Source organism: Aulostomus chinensis, chromosome 18 (assembly GCF_037954235.1).
Source record: "Aulostomus chinensis isolate RoL2024-O1b breed Wild chromosome 18, RoL_Achi_v1.0, whole genome shotgun sequence".
Taxonomy (NCBI): Eukaryota; Metazoa; Chordata; class Actinopteri; order Syngnathiformes; family Aulostomidae; genus Aulostomus; species Aulostomus chinensis.
Genome location: NC_141337.1, coordinates 12,777,564 through 12,799,337, shown reverse-complemented (window position 1 = coordinate 12,799,337; position 21,774 = coordinate 12,777,564). Strand labels below are relative to the sequence as shown.

The following is a 21,774-nucleotide window of genomic DNA, read 5'->3' as shown; positions in this document are numbered from 1 at the left end:
TAATAGGCTAAAATGCTTCCCTGGACACCAGTTCAGCATCAGAAGGATTAATTTGGACAATGCGAGGAAAGGAACAGATACTCACGGTCTGTGGGTCGAGTTGTGGTGATCTCTGTGACTGGTGACTGCATCCTCTCCACCCTGCTGCTCTCTGCCAGGGAAGGAAGGGGAGCAGTGGGTGCAGGTGGCAGATGGCTGTTGTTGTTCTCCACGGTGGCAGCTGGCACCAGACCGTCTGGCTGTCTGAAGACTGGCATCTCTGGCCTTCTGGGCCCCTCAACCGGACTGAGGCTGGGGGACAGGGGTTCTGCTCGTCTCTGAGGCGGCTCAGGGATTCTAGAGACTGGGGCTGAGGACAGCTGGGCATCCATCCTCCTGGGAGGGGCAGGGGGCTCGTTGGACCGTGTCATGCTGAGTTCTACCCGCCTGTTTGTGGAGCTGGAGATTGAAGAGCCATCCAGCTGGGAACTCCGACTACCAAGGCTGACCTCAGGTCGTTTAAGACCAAAGCGGGCAATACCAGCACTAGGTGAGTTGTCAATCTGCTTGGATGAGACCTCAATCGAGATTTCTGAGCGCCGAGAGGATGCTGTGTCGGGGGTGCGACCCCCTGATAATTCCATACGTCTCATGCCCGTCTTTGGGGAGCGAAGATTGGAGGAGTCAGAGGGGGAGGATCTGGTGGAGGAATAGTCGGAGTTGCGGGAGCTCAGGTCATAACTTCGCTGGCTGGATGTGGAGGACGTGGATGAACGGAGGGGGTTGTTGGTCCGGCGGGACAAGGGTGAAGGATGTGTGGATGAGTCCGCCTCTTCCACTTCAAACGAACGTTTCAGTGCTGAAAAACACAGAGCAACTCCAGTTACAAAGGAAAGTCAAAAGACAGTGCTGACTTTGGCTCATCAAACCATCTCACTATAAGCCAATGACAACAACAAACAAACACACAAGAGAGACAATAAAAACAAAAAGAGGGGAAGTAGAGAGAAGCTAGTCTTTAATTCTGTTGTGTTCCATTTTGGATAAAACAAAGACACTAAAGCTGCAACCCTACCAGCCTCAGCCACTATTTATGTCAGAAACATGGCACCAATGCATGTTTGACTAATCAAATTAGAAAAAAAACAGACTTGATGAAAAGGTTCAGTGTGTGAAGGCCGTGGGTGAAAGGAGAAGTTCTCTGTAACCCTACGCTGACAAAAGTCAAAGCATGTAATATTACCGCAAGTATCAAAAGTAAAAGTACATCAATGTTAAATGTTAAAAAGCAATGGGTTTTCAATGAAAAGTATTCGTTTGATAGTTTTAAATAAATGTAGTTAAATGAAAAGTAAATGTCCTAAAGTAGAAGTACCGAGTCTACCAAACTATTAACTTACTCAAGTACAACTACCTTGCCATTGGCCTGACAAGCAATTCTTCAGCAAAAATACTTTCCATCACCGCCGAAAAACAAAAGGTAAACTGAGCAGCAACTGTCGTCGACGAGGGCATAAACACGCAAGAGCTCCGGTTAAGAAGAAGAAAATAAACATTTAAACTGAGAGAGGATAAACGCCTAAAATTCACAGTTACACCACAATGACCATCGAAGTAAAGGACTTTAAAGTCAAAAGTTGAGCAATTTTACACACTCCAGAGCTGATAAATACACGAATTTAATATGACAACCTTACCGGACTTGACACGCTTCACGTAGCCTGCTAGCATAGCGCTTTGAGTTGTCGGATCCTCACAATGAGAAACCCTCCTGTAAATCCACCAAGCGGCGTTCAGGGAAACACAAGTCTACCAGTTCGATGAGGAAGAGGAAAAAACAAACAAACAAACAAACACGGATCCTCGCTGGAGGGGAAAAAAATCCCAATTTCAGTAGGAGCGAATTTTACAGAAAAAAGCAAAGCCAACGTTCCTGTTTTCAGACATCAACCGGAGGCCGGGCACACCTGTTGACAGCAGCACGCACCGTCGACGCCGCCGCCTCCCGCGATGCCTAGCTAATTGATGGCGTCATCCCTCAGCGTTGATCACGCATCAAAACAAGTTAATTAAATACACCAAAAAACTAAGATAGCAATTTAAGTACACATTTTTTTGCGTTTTAAATTCATTGACCATACATTTTCTGACACATTTTTACACAGGAAGGAAGGAAGGAGGAAAGGAGGGAGGGAAGGAAGGAAGCAATTCCCCAAGACAGCTTTCAAAAACTTACAAGGCCCTGAAATTGCTACTTTCTTATTCCATGACTTTTCCAGGTTTTTCATGACCTTACGAACCCTGAGAATAGCTATTTAATAATAAGTATTTCAGCTTCTGAAGCACTGACGTGACATGCTTTGCTGGCTGTATCTGCCTTGTGTGGTTAATTCACAATAAATGTCATATTTCTTATGATGACATTTGGGGACTGGGCTACTCATTTGCAAAAAAAAGTTGAAAAAGCAAAAGCACTTTTTTTTTTCAACCACTAAAACCACACAAAAAATGTTATCAAAACCATATTCAAACCATAATAGCAAGTCCTCTCCCACCACACAACTTTGATGTGCTGTTTCTTGTGGTTGCAGTTTGATTCCTGTTCTTTCTGAGGCCACGCTTGGCTTCAAGTGGTCAGATGCGAGGGTGACACCTGGCTCGCCTCTGCTTGGCCCAGAACCAGAACGGTTCCAAAACCTGGAGCAAAGCGGCCTCAGTCTCAGATAAACACTTCTTGCTTACGGGCCGAGCACCAACGTGGGAGAAGGCCGTGTTCCTGGAACTCATCTTACTAACCACATCCTATATAGTTCAGAGCATGTGATGTCAGAAGGTCTACCGAGAAGCAGCTGGCTGACTGTATGCCATTGCTGGTTAAACTATCTGTCTGACTGTCCTCAATTTTCTTTTGTATAATACCTATTACATTGAGGTAATCACTGTGAACACCCTTCACTTTCCGCCTCATCGACAGTCACCGTGCATGCCTTCCTAGCCTCTTCTGGATTACAGAATATCAGAAAAATACATTCCTGAGTGTTTACTGCATGTGGTAATTTTGTCACTGACATGATTTAATCTGTCTCTGACAACAAACCCTCTGTACACTGCTGCTGCTCACATGGAATAATGTAATTTCATTTGAGAACAACTGGCCTTGAATTTTTTTTTCACCCTGGAAGACTGGCTTGTCAGCGTGCTCTGCTCTTCTTTAAAAAAAATCTCCTCCCCACCCACATATATTATGGCATACAAAATACTCTGAAAAAATACTACAATGTGTGTCTAACATTGTTTGTGCAGAAATATAACTATAATTACCGCATTAAAAGCCTTAAAATGTCAACTACGCTACTCCTTCATTAAACTCCAGATTACATGTAGGGGTGGGACACAAGTTGCAATACTGATACACCGGTACCGAATAGTTTTTTTCTTATCTTAACATTTTGACAAGTTATTTTTTTTAGAACTCTAAGCTAAGGCTGGTTTTCATCTCAATAACTTGACACCACCATGCGGAATCGCAGTATCGTGGTGATATTGTAAATGTGAGCAAAGTATTACGATACTATCAGGAGTTACTCTGTGATTCCCGACATCGAAGCTCTACCTTAAAGTTTTTCTTTGCTGAAGGGTCGGCTTTCAAAACATTTGCGATGTCACAAATCCTGCTCCTAAGATCGCCTCTTAAAATCAGATTTTTTTCAGTGAGCGAAGAGAAAATCTACACTTTAAACAATAAATGCGAAATAAAGCCTTCCACTGTGAAACTCTGCACACTCATCGGGTTTAGCACTCAAGATTCCGTCAAGGTATTTTGATGCACACTTCGAAGTACCGTATTGGAAAAGGTTGGTGGAAACGGTGCAATTTTGGAAAAAAAAAACTTGCTTCTTCATGTTCTTACACGTGCTTAATGTTCTTTTCTTATGTTTCTTAAAGATTAAATGTGCAAAAGATGGAGAAGGAACCCGCTCATTTGAGGAAGCTCTGGTGTAGCAACTCTTTAACTCACATGTCTGTGCAGCTGTTTCAGCCACATTAGCCTTCACAGATATTCCCAAAAACGTTGTCTTCATCTCCACCGAGTGCAATTCTAGCTGGCCCTTACAAACAGGTACAATTTATCCGGCTGATTCCTCAAAGTTACAAGACCTTCTTCATTTGCTCTAAACCAGATGGCGCCTAATTGATTTCCATTGCTTCACAATAAAATGGAAACACAGTAAGTGAAGTTGCAAACATTCAACTGGGGAGAAAAACACTTTTTTTTGGCTTGCTGGCAGATTTAAAGTGTGATATATAAAAGGGAAGAAATGCTAGTCACAACGATGATGTGCATTAAATTCACTGGATGCAGCACAATGTCAACATGAGCAGGAAATGAACCAGCGATGGAGCAAATACTCAACTGTAGCCTATGTTAACGTTCAGTGGCATGTGATGCTCAGCTTTTAATGGCAGCTTATTCAAAGTGCCAAAGACCTTGAAACTGACATATTGATATAATGAGCTGTTTGCATGGAATTGTGCGATCGGCATGGTGTGTGTGTGTGTGTGTGTGTGTGTGTGTGTGTGTGTGTTTGTGTGCTCTGTGGTGACAGAAGGCCCAAAACAGTGAATGCCTCACAGACGCAATGGAGACAGAGGCCCAGTCAGCTGGGTTTCTTTCCTCCACTGTAAGTGAGTGTGTGTGTGTGTGTGTGTGTGTGTGTGTGTGTGTGTGTGTGTGTGTGTGTGTGTGTGTGTGTGTGTGTTTAAACACAGCTGTAAAATAAAACAAACAGCCTGGTTTGCCTCAGTTTGAGCCAACTGAATTGGAACTCCCAATTGGTTGGAGTTCATAACCTGCTATGATGCATCCTTTAAGCGGGGTCAAGGGGGGTCACACAGTACAGTAACATCTCTTTCTGTGTGTATAAATGGGAGCAAGATGGTACACATGCCTCCAAGCTGTGTCTCCTGGGTGGAGTTGAGGTCGTATGAATCGTAGCCCGATTGCATCTGCACTTTCTCAGCGTCGGGATCCATCAAGTTTTATAACAGACAGAAATCCTAGTCATCAGCCATTTTGTCAGGTCACATCAGGGCAAACACATTAGTATTTGATTAAACTCATTATGGTGTCATCCTATTAAGTGTCACAACAATTCCAATGGGCACATACCAGGAAACTAGCACATCTAAATGGAACAGGGCTCTCCTACATGTTATTAAATACACCAATGTTTGTCCTGCAATGACTGATCAAAATGGCTTCTGTGAAAAGGTCCTATTAGGCAAAAAGACCTGAAAGCAAATTGTTTGCACCACTGCATGGACGTTCAGCATTCTCCGCCATTGTGGACGGAAAACCTATCCAGATGAAGTGGCAAATATGCAACAACTCGTCAAGGAATTTAATGATTCTTCTCTTGTTCTCCTCTGTTATTCTGTGCTGTTTTATTCAGTCCATAATAGTGACAGCACTGTTGTCCTAAAAGTACCACAGTAGAGTCTTTGCTATTAGCAACTGTACTGTCACCATCAGTGCTATTATGGTGTGTTCCCAGTAAGAAATTTGAACTGGAACCTGAACTTGAAAATGCTGTTGCTAACGGCTGAGACTTGTACAATGTATAGCCTATACAGTATATTTTTCTTTACACTTCCTGTTCAACTGGAAGGTGCTTCACTCAGTTGTAGCGTCATTCCCAGTTTCACACTCAAAGTTCCGAGGTAAATCGATAGTGGCATTAGCGCCAATGCTATTAGCACCAATATTATTAGCACCGATATTATTAGCGTAAATGCTCCTAATGCCAACGTTACTAGCGCCGATGCAAACAAAATGTTAGGACAACTTTGCTTTTACTAACAGTTCTTCTTCTTTCTTCACCTTTCACTTGACGTAGAACTGAAACAAAATCTGCACACAACAGAACTCCATCTCTGCTCTTCATCAGACACTGTAAACTTATTAGCGGGCTTACTGGAAGCCATAGCAGCCAAGCGTGATGTTTTTCAACCAACACTCGTTACGACCAGGGCCGACTTTCCTTTAGTGCTCTGAAACATGGCTAAACCGCCAGAAACTCACATGATGTGGCTGCTCTGTTCTCCAGTGTAGCATGTACCGGATGAGCACCACATTGACATTCTCTGTGCCTCTCTGAGCATGACTGCAGATGAGTTGGACAGGTCAGCAAGATACCCCCTTTTGTCTTAAGTGGTTTTGGGGGGACATCAGGAGCACTAGAAGCTGGACTAGACGATAACTTCCTTCACTCTACTCTTTACTAGGGTGTTAAAGGCACATATTTCTATTGCAGCTAGCTTGACATGTTTATCACAAACATAGCTGTATCCACTGATATTCACTATCTCTGTTATAAAGGGCTCTACATGTGAAACAAAAAAAAAATGTGCAAGCATCACAAAAGGCATTCAGCTTGAAATTAGTTTTAAGGTCACACCCGCTTTCCTGGAGGCGTCAAACACATTTTCCATTCCCTGCAGAAAACACTTACTCAATGAACAAAAGGCAGTCTTTCATCACAGGCTAGTTGTTTTTAGCCATAGCACTGGGCCTGTTTAGAGCTATGTTCTTGTCTCAGGTTGCATCAGTGCAGGTATCACTCCAAATGTCCAATAAGGTGAAAAAAAACCTAGCATACAGAGTGCATACTGTACCTCTGCTTAAGTGATGTGACATCATCGGATAAAATCCCTAGGTCCATTGTTCTTTGAACTAACTCCATCAACTTACGAAATGTCATCAAAATCCATCCACAACTTTTTTGAGTTATTCTGCTAACAGTCATACAAACCAACACCCGTGATCACATTTCCTGCTTTGGCAGAGGTAACAAGCCTAATAAAGACCTGCTGTGTTCACTCTACCTCGGAGTGACCCCCCGCGCTTCCCTGCAGCACCCATGCTGTTGGCGTCATCAGCAGGAAACCTGTCTTAGCTGGAGAGAAGAGGGCAGCCTGATAATGCTGATAAGGGTGGAAGACGGTTATCATCAGAGGACGCTGCCTCCCTCAATAGTAAGACCTTTGTGGCGTTTTGTCACAGGACTCAGTATTAATGGTTAAGATCACTATCATCTGAGTCTGACGAACTGAAATGTCTATGGTCTCCTTACTGCTCTATAATAGCAGACTCCCCCCGTGCAGCTTGGATTACAGAGCGCCATCCGACTTTACAGAGCTCCTGAAAAACATCCAAAGCCACAGCTAAGTGGTAGTTGGCTTATAATAATAGTTTTCATTTTTAAAAGTTCCTGCCATGATTCTTCACCAAAATGTCTCACTATTAAGGAGTGTGTCCTACAAAAAAAAGGTTGGTCGCCTAACTTGTAAAAAAAAATGGCTTTGCTTATGATTAAAGAGCAATTAGTAGAACCTGGTCATAAACTATGCGCTTTAAATCTTTGGACTGTTTGATTTAACTGCTCACTTCCTTTGCAGAAGATTAAATGTTGAACCTTTAGTTATGGAACTACCTGTTTAGCAGAAAACAGGCAACTTTGGTGTCATTCAAAAAATATTTGTCCTCATAAATGATTTCCATTTGGGAACATCCAGTCTTTTTTATTTATTTTTTAATAAACTTTACCACATTACTACGCTGACATTACATCAGGGTGGCATCAGGCCAGAAAACAAAAGCTCAGCAGACATTTGACACTGTGGATGACAAGTGGTTCAACGTAGAGATGGAAAATTCCAGGATTTAAAAAAAAAAAGATATCATCGAATCAACAGCAAATCAGTGTTAGACACAAAAAGTTGTTTATCTTGTTCATCTGCTGCTCTGATACCACATAGACTCATGGGTTGCGTTCCCATGAATCCAGCTGTCTTAAACGCTCCCAGTTCAGAGAGTCACCTTGTGGAGGGCAGAACAACATTACCAGCGTATTCAGTACATTTACTCTAACAGGTTAAACGTCAACGTAAAACAGTGAAAAACTGTTTGATTTGTCTGTAATGGACCTCTGCAAAACAAGATTGTGTAACACGTAAGGCCCCCTGGAAGAGGACCTGCACCCGATGTAGACATCAAGGGCTCGTTCTTACAAAAACTTGTAATTATGATTAATATTACAATCACTTTTCTTTATCTAAACCCTCCACATGCTTTCAGAATGTATGTTATCATGATGGGTGCCTTGTGAATGTGTCAAGAGAGACCCTGCTGTGCACTGACCCTCTCCTCCACCGCCTAACCCGACATTTGCACCACAGAAATCTGCTCCTGTGGAATTTCCTCTCACTGAAGAAGTGAACATTCAGCTTGGAGATACAAAGACAATGAGAGGAGGGTTAAAGAAAGAAAAGCGTTAAAGCGGCAGCTGGTCGGGACACTGAGATCAATACGCCGTACAAAGGGATGTCTGGTTCTTGGAATAGAGGCTATGATGTATGTTTATACAAAACAGAGGAGCCATGATGTTTGTTTTTGTTTTTTTTGTTTTTTAAAAAAAGATAAATAATATTGAAAAAATTCAATAAAAACAAAACAAAAAACCAGAGAAGCTCAGTCAATGATCTGTGTCAGTTTGTGAGGTCACAGCTGAGGTCATCAGCCTCATGGGCAGGAGAGTCGCGTCTTCTGTTTCTCTCAGCTTCTTACTTGCGTCATCATATAAGGGCATGACACAGTGAAACTCACTCACTGTCCGACACGGGGCCTGAACATGTCGAGCATTGAAAGCTTACTACTTTGGTGCACATGCATAGAAAGATGATACTCCATACTGTCAAGGATATTTTGGCAGATGTTCAAATGCCGTCATAGAAAATGACTTTTTATTTGTTGATTCAAATTTAATAGGCTTTCAGATGTGCTGCGCTTGATGGGTGTGGCTAAATCTTCTCTTTTCACACAAACACTGCAACAAGAAAATTCTAGTCAACTGAAAGTACAAACAAAGCCTTTTTTGGGGAAAAGTCTCAAAGCCGAGGTCAACCTTGTGAAATGAACAGGAAAATGACCACAACATCTAGAGACTGCGTTACCTTTGTAACTTTTGTAACAAACAACAACCAAAAGAAAGTCAATCCCTTCATGATGGACACACGAAAGACCTGGTTCAACAACATATTGCTCTGGTTGATGTTTTTCTGGAGTTAAGAACACTTGAATTGATTGTTATTTTCTCCCGCAGGCTTCTTGAAATGACAAAAGCACTTGGTTTGGGTGGGTGGGTTAATGTGATGAAATGCAGTTGTGAAACGCGTTATTGTAGATGGGACTAAAACAGCTGTTTCCTGCTGCAAATTCTAGTGTTTGTTACTTTAAACCGCCATCTTAACCTGCCTCCTGATGTAGGTTATCTCCGCAGTAAAGGCTGCCTGTCATGTGACTTTGTTGAACCAGGAAATTCCCTGTCTCCACTGGAATCTTAACACCTCAGTTTTAAGATGTTGTGGTCACTTGTATTTTTTATGACATTTCCTTGGTTGGTTTCCATCTTTTCCACACGACAATGGGCCTCATTCACCAATCGTACGAATACATTCTTATTCAAGGACTTTTTTTTTTTAACCTGAACTTAAATCTTAGAGGCAGGAAGTAAAATCTGACTGTGATTTGTAACTTCTCTCCTCTGACATTTTGAGTACCTCCTGTAACTGTCACAAAGAATTTTATATATTCTGCAAATTGTGAGTTTCATGAATGAGGTCTGATGTTTTGTTTGTTTGTTTTTTTTAAAAAACAGATTAAATAGATTCAAAGCTACTCAACGTATCCAGTCCATGTGATATTCGGCCTTGTAAGGATATCTGACATCAATCTGAAGGTGAGAGTTTCTTGGCTAGCTGCTGGATCCGTGCCACTTGACAGAACCACACAAGGCCACACATCACGGTCATCATGGTGGCGTCACAAAGGTTGGTGACGCACATCATTGACAATGTGACCCATCATGTTACACACGAGTGAAGGGTGTCCTAAAGTGTGACTTCAAGCTATATTAATGCACGTGTTTTTACTCCCTCATGCCTGAGCGCCATTTATCTTCCTGCTAAATGTGTAGGCCACCATACATACCACAAGCAAACTGGTGTTGACAGGAAAGCAGCTCTGGACAAGTGCAGATGTGTTCATAATGGTTGTGTGTTTGTGAGAGACAGACAGTTGGATAGATGGACAGGTGTGTTTGTGTGTGTGTGTGTGTGTGTGTGTGTGTGTGGGGGGGGGGGGGGGGGGTCCTGTCATGAACAACCCCCACCCGGCGTGTCACATCCAGCATCGATATAACCAGGAGACAGGGGATGAGGATGGACAAGCTGCTGAGAGAGGAAAAGGGGAAGCACTGCCGCAGGACGAGTGGGAGGAGGGGGATGACAGGGTGAAGCTAAGGGCCAGGAGCCGAGAGATGAAAAGGAAGAGGAGAAAAAGGGAAGAACATAGAGGGAGGGTGTGTGTGTGTGTGTGTGTGTGTGTGTGTGTGTGTGTGTGTGTGTGTGTGTGTGTGTGTGTGTGTGTGTGTCTATATGCCAGGTGTTCCCCTCACAGCCGTGTGGTCAGTTGCTGCCTCTTGAGGGCTGAACACATTCACAACTTTTGTATGAGGAGGCTGAATCAGTCGCACACTTCCTTCTAAATCCACACTTTAATGCTCATGACATCAATAACAAACACGCGCATGTCATCAAAGAGGCATCAAAAGCAACACTTTTAGCATAATTCCTTCCGAGCTACCCGCAGATGTCAAAAAATCTTTCTCTCTCTCTCTCAGTTTTTCCAGATGCAGATCCAATCAAACATGTGGAAACCATCTATACTGTCCTCATGGCAGGGTTAGAGAACGCCTCACTCACTCTGCAGTGGGGCAAGAAGAAGAAGAAGAAAAGCAGCAGAGTGCAAGAGAGAAAGGAACTAACCTTCAAAGTCTGATATGATCCCTTCCAAGTGAGCGTTGACTGTGGAATCAGACATTTTTGGGGAGCAAGTGTGATTGTGTATATAGTTCGAGAGAGGAAGTAGGGTTCCCTTTACCCAGCAAGGAAAAGTCTTCTTGAGGCGCAGTCCTGCTTTTAAACAAATCCCAAATTAGGAGCCCGTGAAGGAGAGAGGAGGGGAGGGAGAAGAAGAAGAAAAAAAACACACCGGAGTTGATCCAAACCCACCGCTCTCTTGTCTCACTCTCTCTATCTCTCCCCTCTTTCTCACAACAGCAACTTATTTTTCCTCTTCTCCTCCCTCTCAACTTCCAGGGCTTGCTATGAGCGAGCGATGACAACCCCCCACCCACCTCCCTCTCCCTGCCTCTCTTTCTCTCTCTTTCCCTCCAGCTCCCTGTCTTCCCTCCCCCTCTTCTCTTACCTCCCTCCCCCTTCTACAGCGGACTCTCTGTGAAAGCTCTCATTTTTTGACTGGGTTGGTTAAATTATACGGACGCTAACATTCAAACCCACTTCCTGTGGCCTCAGTCACATGACTGACATACTCTCAGTAGCTGATGAAATACTCAAATATGTTATTGCTGGTCCTATAGGGCAACATCAGCATCCTATAAATCAACACAGCAATCCTCATACACCAACTAGACACAATCGGTTCTTACAGTAGATGGAGTGAAAGGTTGTATTAGAGAGATTAATAAATGTAGAGTGGAGACAGGATGATTTTATGGACTAATATGGTCAGGGCAGGCTCCTGCAGGCGGTCAGTAGATCGTCTGACATGCTCAGTTGCTCCGGAGGCAGACATCAATAAATAAGTAGTCTAATGACTTAATGACCATGTGAATGAGCCTCTGTGTGTGTGTGTGTGTGTGTGTGTGTGTGTGTGTATGTGTGTGAGTAGGTGAGAGAGAGAGAGAGAGAGAGAGAGAGAGAGAGAGAGAGAGAGAGAGAGAGATCATTAGTCTTTTCACCGCTTCCAAAGTACAAGCGACACCTGAGGCAAAAATGAGAGAAAAGAGGCGGATTAAAGTAATTAGAAGGGTATGGAGAATGTTTCATATTTAATAAACATTCGGGTGTGAAGTGCATGACAGAACTCCTCAGTCTCCTCCACTGCTCTCCTACATTGGATTTATTGTAACTAATTTTGCATGTCTGCCACATTTTTTGGCCGATTTGTTGCTTACATTTGGAATCAAAGTTTGCATTCAGTGTTGATTTAAGCATGTTCACTGATCATAAACACAGATGTCCACAAACACACACAGATTTTGTGAAGGCTTAACTTGCAAGCTGAGATGTTTCTTACCAATTTGCCAACCACTGAACCCTGCAAAGTACGTAACAGAATAAATGTGAGAAATTATGAAAAAAGCTATTGATTACGGCTGGCTAAGGTGAAAGCTGGACATGCGCCTGGAATCTTTGAAAATCCAGGAGACTATTGCTTGATTGGTTTTCATTTAGATCCTTAGTCCTAATGAGATACGATCAGAGATTTTCTGGTGAGTGATATTACAATTTCCATGAAGATAGTGGAGATCTACTGCTTTGATAAAAGGTCTTAAAGTGATCTTCTTTCCCTTCTTTTTGTCAGATGTAAATCCTTTATTGATAATAAACCAGCGTGCTACTAATCTCAGGAGTCATGAGTCTTAGGTTTCGTATTTTATGGCACAGAAAAAGTTGAGTATGAGAGCATAATCCAAGTTTTTCTACTCAGTAAATACTGCACTGCAGCTGACATAATGTGTCTCCAGCAGGAGGCAGCGTTGCACCTGAGTAAATCTTGTTGTCATTGGCAACCGTGTTAGTGGCAGCAGTGTCCCTTGTACACAGTAATGTGATCTGGAAACAGATAGAGATGGAGATATGGGGAGAATCCCGCTTTGGACACACCCTCAATTTAATCAGTGTATCCTGCCCCCGCACATATGTGTTAGATTCCTCCACACACTCATACACACACACACACACACACACACACACACACACACACACACACACACACACACAACACACACACACGCACTCTTGATGCAAACTCATAAACAACACATATGGCCACGGCAAATGCATGCAAAATATGAACATGCACGGTAAAGCAAGAAACAGATGCATGCCCACACACAGGCACACACACACACGCATACACATGCACACACACTTCCTTCTACTGCATATCCCTGCAAGCCCCAGCAGGCCCAGACTGTGCTAATCCAATCTGCTGTAACAACTGTCACATTGGGAGGTTTTTTTTTTCAGCCTGATCTGTAAAGAACTCATTCACAATCACAGCAGTGAGAGAGGAATCTACTCACAGTTATATGCAACATTCTTTTTAGACACAGTTTTATGGTGCTTCGCAAAAATATGACTCGAATACTAAAAGTGTCTATGACCCAGAAGGGTTATGTAAGGTCATCTTCAGCACCAGGACGCTGTAAATTCCAACATCCAGCAAAAACAAAAGAATTGCTTCTTAAAAAAATTACAGTATACATGTGCAATGTTATCCTGACTATTAATTAATCATGTGGTGATAGAGATGCTATCTGATAGCCCATGTGGGGTCTCAGACCTCCTGTAAATTAATGTATTGTAATGTCTTTGAATAAGCAGCTGCTGGTGTTATGTTGCACTGGAGCGTACGCATGAAGAGAGACAGAGACAGCCGCCATTTGCTTAAAGAAACACAGACCACCGCCAGTCTAAAGAGGGTCCCTGGAGTTGAAAAATGAGAGGAGCAGAGTGGGAGGAAGGCAACTTCTATAAATGGATGCCAAGCTAGTGTGGCAGTTGCTAGGGCGATGCCAGGGTGACAACAGGTTGCAAATGTTAGCAACCACATCCCTGCATGCATCAAAACAAGACCAAGAGATTCTGAAGCCTCAGCGCCGGTCCGCCCCCTTCTCTGTAGACAAGTTTACAAGGGTCCTGCAAAACCTGGAAACCTGCAGCACCAAGGAGTGTTGGTTTGATAACAAAACCAATAAAAGGATAGGCTTTAGGGTATTTTTACTTCCTGTGCACTGCCACTTCATGTTCATGACTACTTCAGGAGCTGAACATAATACCTTCATACTTTTGGAGAGTAACAAATTTGTACAAAAGTGTTTTGCATTCGCTTAAAATTAACGACTTAATTATTTCACTAATGCAAAAAAAACTAAAGAAGCATTTTTTGGGGGGATTATTTCATTAATTTAGAAATTAAGCCTTGTTTTTCTGAAATAATGAAACAATTATCTTGTGAATTCAGATAAACAGAAGGGAAAAAATCAGAAAAAGCGGGCTGTTTCCTAAATTATTGAGATAATTCCGTCTTTAATTCACAATAAAAGACATTTCGGTTTCAGAATGTGATTTCAAAGATGATCAATGAAATCTGGTACTAGGACTAAAAAGCATGAATGAGCTATCCATTGATTTCAGGGGGTGTCAAGTTTGGACAGTCAGGCCTGAGTTCTGACCGGCAACAAAGGAAACTCCGGCTTCCTGCTGAGTTCATCCTACAACAACAAATGCTTTGTTGGCTCTTCCTTGAACACAACATAGTCAATGAGTCAGGCTCTATCAAATGAACCATCTGGAAGAGGTAAAATCTGTGAGGCTTTTATTATGTGTGTGTGTGTGTGTGTGTGTGTGTGTGTGTGTGTGTGTGTGTGTGTGTGTGTGTGTGTGTGTGTGTTCATGTGGGTGCATATTTTGACTGTGACTAGTTAGTTTTGTTTACATGGCAACTGTGATAATAAGTAGTTCTATCTGCCTCTGGACCTTAGAGGGGAGGGTGAAAAGAGGGGGAGAGAGCAGTGGTGGCAAAAGTACACTTTGATCATTCAAGTACCAATACTGTTGTCATACAAGTGCAGGCTGTTAAATGGATTCAAAAGTAAAAAGTAATGAGTTTTTAAAAATTGATTTTCAACTGCACACATTTAAAAATGTTGGAAAATTTGAATTCAAGTTGTTTTTGTTTTTTTTTACATTTGGCAGAACTCTTATACATTTTTCCATGTGGCAACAAAGGTCTATGTGCATTCGCATCAGCCATGTTGGAGAGAGAACAAGTTCTACTTTATTAAATTTTTTCACGTTGTTTTTGCTGTTGTACATCAGCCTGTTTTTAACAACGTAAGAATGAGAAAGAAACGTTTGTTTTAAAATGTAGGAAGTGAAAGTAAAAATTTGTCTGAAAGATAAAAATGAATATGTAAATAATACATTTTTACTTGTCAGAGGGAGAGAGAGACATGAAGAGAGACGTGAGAGGACGGTGAACCCAACTAGGATGATTTCACCCTCATAGTGAAACAAAGGGGAGAACAGCTGGATTGATGGGGTCAGTAGCACAAATAATGTAAACATACACAGACACGCTTGGCCTTTAGTGCACAACAGTACTGTGCTTTCAGTGAAAATAAATGGTGAGGGCAAGTATTGCAGCGATGTCAATATAAGAAACGCTTGAAAAAAGAAGAAAAGTGACTGAAAATGTGGAAGGATTTGTAAAACACACACACCCACACACACACACACACACACACACACACATGCACACACGCGCATGAGCCCCTTCCTGCGGCCCCAAAGCCCACATGGTAAAGCAGCTTCATCTAAAGTATAGGCACAGCTGTAGTGACAAATGTTAAACAGCAGCAGGCTTCGCATACTTTAATCAAATGCAGCACCTGTTGGAAGCAAGGCCCGACTCACTATGGCGAGTGCTGCTTGGGTGTGTGTATGTGTGTGTGTGTGTGCGTGTGTGTGTGTGTGTGTGTGTGTGTGTGTGTGTGTGTGTGCATTGACCGTGCAAACACATTCTGCAACCTATGAGTGTGTGTGTTCCCCCATGCACGGGAAGGAATGGCTTGGTAAATAAGGCGAGCAGCTGTCCTCCATCAAGATTATTATCAATAGGCCTCTCTCTCTCTCTCTCTCTTGCTCTCTCTCTCTCTCTTGCTCTCTCTCTCTCTCTCTCTCTCTCTATCCTCAGTCATTCACCCACCTCCACCGTCTGCTCCATCTCTGTTTAGTACGTCAACAAGACACCATTGTGTGCATCCAAAACATTGACAGAGTGCCATCGGGGAGCAACGTGGTTGTAAGTTCCTGTAATAAAATGTCTCTGATGGGGATTTTCAGAAAGAAAAAAATAAAGTCTATAACAAAGAAAACAGAAAATCGTGTGGGATTAAAGACTCAGTACCTCCACCTGGTGGCATTCATTACCAACCACAACCATCTATACTGCGCTACCTCTCGCTGAGCAGATTAAAATGATGGATTCAGGTTCTACTAAGTCTCTTCCTTTAGTCATGAGCTTGAGATTTGAATGGGAGCTGAGCATGACTGTGTCATCAGCTGACCTCACTATGACTGGAAAGAACGGGACACGTAAGGCCCCCTTTAACCTCTACTCACAATCTCTGTGGCTGTCTGACTGTTTCTATTGGGAGCGTCATCCCTGTTGATTCATATGGGAAGAGAAAACAAGAGACAAAGCGAGCTTTGCAAAATCAGCACCACTTGTGAGGGAGGAACATTAGCAAGAAGTGAATTGAATTGATTTGACCGGAGCAGATGAGAAGCACCCATGATACACATCAAGATAACATGGTCAGGACAATGGGTTGTTCTCATTCTAATCTGAACCAGCGTTCACTTTTGGAAACTATAACACTAACATATGGAGTTGTGTTTCTGTCCAGCTTGTGAATCTAATACTCACGTCTGTCTGCTGTAACGTGAATTTTTAGAGACACTTCTCTGATGTGCCTGAAAAACAGAGCAGTGGGGGTGAACCCAAACACCACAGCAGTTAAACAATGAGCGGAGAGTGGCCCCTCCTACTTTACACCATCTTATTAATGACTGTTTTACATGATATGTTGGTAGACGGGAGCCTGTAGGTGGAAGACATCGCACTGATGAATACACTCCAGTTAACATTCATACACTACTGACAAACACACAAAGTATGTTGAGTCCCCCTAGGAAGCACCTGGAGACACAGAGCCTGTGTGTGTATGTGTGTGTGTGTGTGTGTGTGTGTGTGTGTGTGCGCGTGGTACAATAGGTATTCCACATGATGTCAGAACACTTTACACAGTTGTAAGGACTCTCCAGGAAATGACTATAAACCTAATGCAATGGAGTGTGTGTGTGTGTGTGTGTGTGTGTGTGTGTGTGTGTGCGTGCGTGCGCGCACCGACTTAATGGACACAAACTAAACTTTCAGGGTGGGGAGGGCAAGCTCGGTTAGTCTCGATGAAATGATGAACAAAAGTAAATGTAAAAAGCTAAAAATTGAGGTTATCACCTTTGTCTGGGGCCCAAAAACTGAGGGGCCACTGAACTTGTGGAGTCTGGTGTGCTTTGAGAGGCCAAAATGCTGGACCCCAGAATTTTAAACAGCTCCTCAAGGGTTAAAATGTGCTTCTGGGCCTGAGAAATACATAGGAATGAATGAATGAACGTCAATAGAGAGTTCCCATGTAGAGTAGTAACATCACTGTGTTTGTGTGCGTGCGTGTGTGCGTGCGTGCGTGTGTGTGTGTAAGTGTTTGTGTGAGAGAGAAAAAGAGGGGTGTGGGGGGCATCTCCTTCAAACACCTACAGGAACTAATCTTTAACTTGTTAATCAATAGTCTTACCGACGTCATCCAGACACACACACTCTATTGGTGTTACGTGAGGTCATGCGCGCACACACGCACATACTGTATACACACACACATGCACACGCACACACGCACACACACACACACACACACACACATGCACACGCTGCTGCAGCCACTTCACCCTTTCTACTCAAGCATACATTTTTTTTGTTCATGCCAGTAATCTTACAGCTCACCATGAACAAGCATGCGGTGTCACTGATGACTCCCGCATTGCACATGCGCGCGCGCACACACACACACACACACACACACACACACACACACACACATACTCACACACACTATCAAACTCAATTCACGATGCATGTTTTTACAGCATCAAATGGGGGAAAAACAACATCAGTGGGTCAGATTTTTATTGTCTGTTTCACATTGTCAGTGGACTGAAGCAGGCTTTTTGTGTCCTGCTGGCTAAATTAGTGACTGACTGATGACCGAAATGGGATCTGAGCCACAAGGGACAAGAGTAGTACTGTTCAAACAGAGCTCTTTCCTGTTTTCACACCAAGAGAAGAATGAAAGAATGCAGAAAGAAAAGCGTGCAGTCTCTGTGTCACTTCACACCAGAATTGGCTCCTCAGCGAGTGAAAAAAAAGTGTAAAGACAGGCAGACAAAAGAGATAGCGACTGACCAACAACCTGTAGAGACACAAATATTCCACAGGGAACAATGGGACAGGAGGGTGGAGACGGTGGGCGCAAACATAGACAGAAAAGTCTGCAAACATTACAGACAGAGGACACATATAATGACAAATAAACCAGAACAAGTCCACTAAGCTGCTACACAAACCCTTGCACAGCTCCCGGGTTCCAGCTCCAAACCCCAAAGAAAACATGCAGTCAGCAAACAGGACAGAATGAGAGAGTGGAAAATACCATGGAGGGGAAAATAGAGGCAGTGTTTCACAGAAAAGACACTCGATCACGGTAAAATAGCTGATTGAAGAGACTCCTTTCCATCCAGGAGAGAAACCTGAGCTCATCTGGGCTGAGAGTTTATCTTACCTGAGAATTTGTCCCCCTCCATAACCAGATCACTCCCTCCACAGCCACATGTAGTGTCTGCTCTTTCACTCTACTCTCTCTCTTTCTCTCTCAATCTCTCTCTCCCTCTCTCTCTCTCTCCCTGTCTTTTTTTGGACTTCCCTTTCTCTCTCCCTCCCCTCTCCCTCTGTTCCTTTTCCTCCTCTTCTTTACTCTCCCTTTCCTTTCAGGGCTCTCTGTTCTCCCTCACTTCTTCTCCCTGGTTTGATTCCTTCAGTGTGTCTTGCTAATGAATTCAGAATTACGACATCCCCATGTGCTGATCATATGTTGCATTCTCTGCTCTTTCTTCTCCTCCGACCTTAAGACTGAAGCGGCATTGTATCTTGAAAATAGAAACCATTAGCTCCACCATGTGACATGGACAGGCTCAGCCAGACTAAAATAACCCATCCAACTTGCAAACTCTTCCCTCAGATCTTCAGTTTACTTGTGTGTGTGTGTGTGTGTGTGTGTGTGTAAACCGTACCCCAATCAATACCAGCATCATCTGCAAAAGTACACGAACACAGTTCTGCTTCTGTAAATGTGTGTGTGTGTGTGTGTGCATATGTGTGTGTGTTGAAAAATGCAAATGTGGAATGACAATATGGGACAGAAGCAAAGGAGTACCTACATCAAAACATACCTCCCTAAAAAAGGAAAACTACGACACCTTTCGAAGGTACCACACAGAGGAGGAAAACAGATAAATCAACGGACCCGTTGCTGACAGGGGTCCTCAAAAGAATAGTAAAACTTATAGCTCATAAATGGTTGATGGGGGCTAATATTGTGTCCTGTCATGGGATCCAAAATGCCTAGCAACACCCCTGAGTCCTACTGTTGCACAGATTAAAATGTCTCTGCTGTCTATGTGTTCAGGAAACTCAGACGACCTTTGACCTTTTGGACATCTCTGACCTTTTAGACATCTCTCACACTGTGTCGGGGGTCACAGGTCACGTGGCAAGCGTCTGAGCTCCGATAGAGACATCAAACACACTCTGACATGTCAGGCTGCTGTCTTGTGCAAAACACACTCCTGAAGTGACTTCACATATTGTATCAGTGCGTTTGTGTATTTGAATTTAGTTTATCTACTCGTGTCTTTATTCTTGAAGTAGCACCACACTGAGGTGTCGGGTGATGGAAAAAATTAAAATTTGCACTTTGGCGGCACCAGGAGGTCATCATAAGCAATGGCAATTATTATTAATATAATCACTATCATTACCAGTAGTCGTTGTCTATTAAATTTACTGAACTTTTAATAATCATGTTGACACACCCATGAACTTGTGTGTGTGTGTGTGTGTTTGTGTGTGTGTGTGTGTGTGTGTGTGTGTGTGTGTGTGTGTGTGTGTGTGTGTGCGTGCGTGCGCGCGCAGAGGATCTGCTGACTGCTGGATGGGATTTAGCCATGCTCAGATCAACAATAAAGGGAGTGTCAAGTGCGTGAGGGCGTGCGTGAGGGCGTGCGTGAGGGCGTGCGTGCGTGTGTGTGTTTTACTCTGTTGTGGCTTTACTCCCACACATTTTGGTAACTCGCCTCCCTTTTGGGGAATAAGTCCCCATGACGTAAATCATCTGATTTTCTGGTGAAAACTTAAAGTTAGGTTGAGGTATTGTTTTGTTTTGGGTTAGAGTAGTGGTTTAACTGGTCTAACTGAAACTAATTAAAGTCAGTACAATGTCGTCTAAAACATGAAGATATGTGTGCACAGGAGTTGAGGTTACGGTAACACACCCGTCTGCCAGCTCGTAAATCTGACTTGTTGGCAGATGTTTTGTATCGGGCATCTCCCATCAAATGGCAATTTACACACACACACACACACACACACACACACACACACACACACACACACACACACACACAAATGCCCTGTGGCGCCACGGCATCAAGGAGGTCTGCTGACAAGCATGGCCTCATCCACAGCCTTAAGCATATCCAAACAACCTGTACATGTGTGTGTGCATGCGTGCCGCTGTTACATATCAGCATCTGCGTGTGTGTTTCAGTCTGTCAGTTTGATTCATGTTTGTCTTTCACTCATTCCATCATTCAAACTTGCCAAAAAAAAAAAAAATCCCAGGCATATAGAGTACACACCAACACACAAGCACACATGCACTACAGAGAATAAGTAAGGCACTCAACAGCAACGTGCACGGACAGATTTGAGAAGGAAGTGCATAGAAAGTTCCAGTAGGAGCCAAATCAGAGATTGAGGGAAAGAAACACTAATCGACACTCAAGACAATCAAGGATGTCTCATGCTGCCGTCCTTGCTTGTTCTCAACTTTCCGGAGAAGTTTCTTAGAAGTGACTTGATTGACACACACCTTCTCCAGAGAGTCATCCCCGCGTATACCAAGAAACACACACAACCACAATGCACCGTCTGAATGTGTCTCATCAGCCGTCTACAGGATAAATTTGCATGCACACACAGCTCTCACATGCCCCAGTCTGCCTTCAGATTCAGTTTACAGTCACCATGTGCAAACCTGGTGTGTATGTAGGATATGTGTGTGTGTGTGTGTGTGTGTGTGTGTGTGCACCCGCCGCAGTCTCTTGCTCTGTCTCTCTGTGCTGATGCTGCAGAAAGGGTTTGCTCTACCCACAAGATGCCTCAGCAGGGAGCCTCAGCCACATCTTCAGCCGATGTGCCAATGTTGCACAACAGCTGTTTACATACACACAAACCTACTACATTCACTTTTGTGCACGTTAAGAAATAAACGTGAATGCAGAGAGGATTGCAAATATAGGCTTTTCTTTCAGGTTTGGACGGATACATTTTCAGTTTGGGCGCTTGGATCATTTGTAGATGATTATTTGTAGTTTTATAGTCAACATTAACCTGTCTCAAGCTTGGTTGAACCTAGTTTTAGTCAGTTCCTGTTTTATTTCTAGATCCCTCTTGTGTCTTTGATTCACTTTCTGCCTGGTGTGTTTCCATCATTTTAGCACGACCACCTGTGTCTCATCAGTCGTAGTCCACTCTGCTCTGGTTCTTTCAGCCATGCAGCTCCCAAGCCTCGTGTTCTCTTATTGTCGTATTGTCGCAGAAGATACATGGATTGAGAGTATGACTTTATGGTAAAGTTGCTGCTCTTTTAATCACATGATCTTGTTCTGATTTTCTGACATGTTCCAGAAACT

The 21,774-nt window shown here is 43.2% G+C and overlaps 1 protein-coding gene across 5 annotated transcripts in view; it reads right to left on the bottom strand.

Moving 5' to 3' along the window:
• septin9a (septin 9a) overlaps positions 1 to 21,774 on the bottom strand; it is a 64,344-nt gene that overhangs the window by 32,573 nt on the left and 9,997 nt on the right. For 2 of the 5 annotated variants that reach the window (XM_086184184.1, XM_086184188.1), the window contains exon 3: positions 86 to 838. In XM_086184184.1, coding sequence (XP_086040310.1) covers positions 86 to 838 — 753 coding nt within the window. Of the gene's footprint in view, positions 1 to 85; positions 839 to 1,676; positions 1,984 to 10,863; positions 11,186 to 18,584; positions 18,759 to 21,774 lie in introns of those variants that run through there. The other 3 variants (XM_086184187.1, XM_086184185.1, XM_086184186.1) reach the window with 3 other exon arrangements.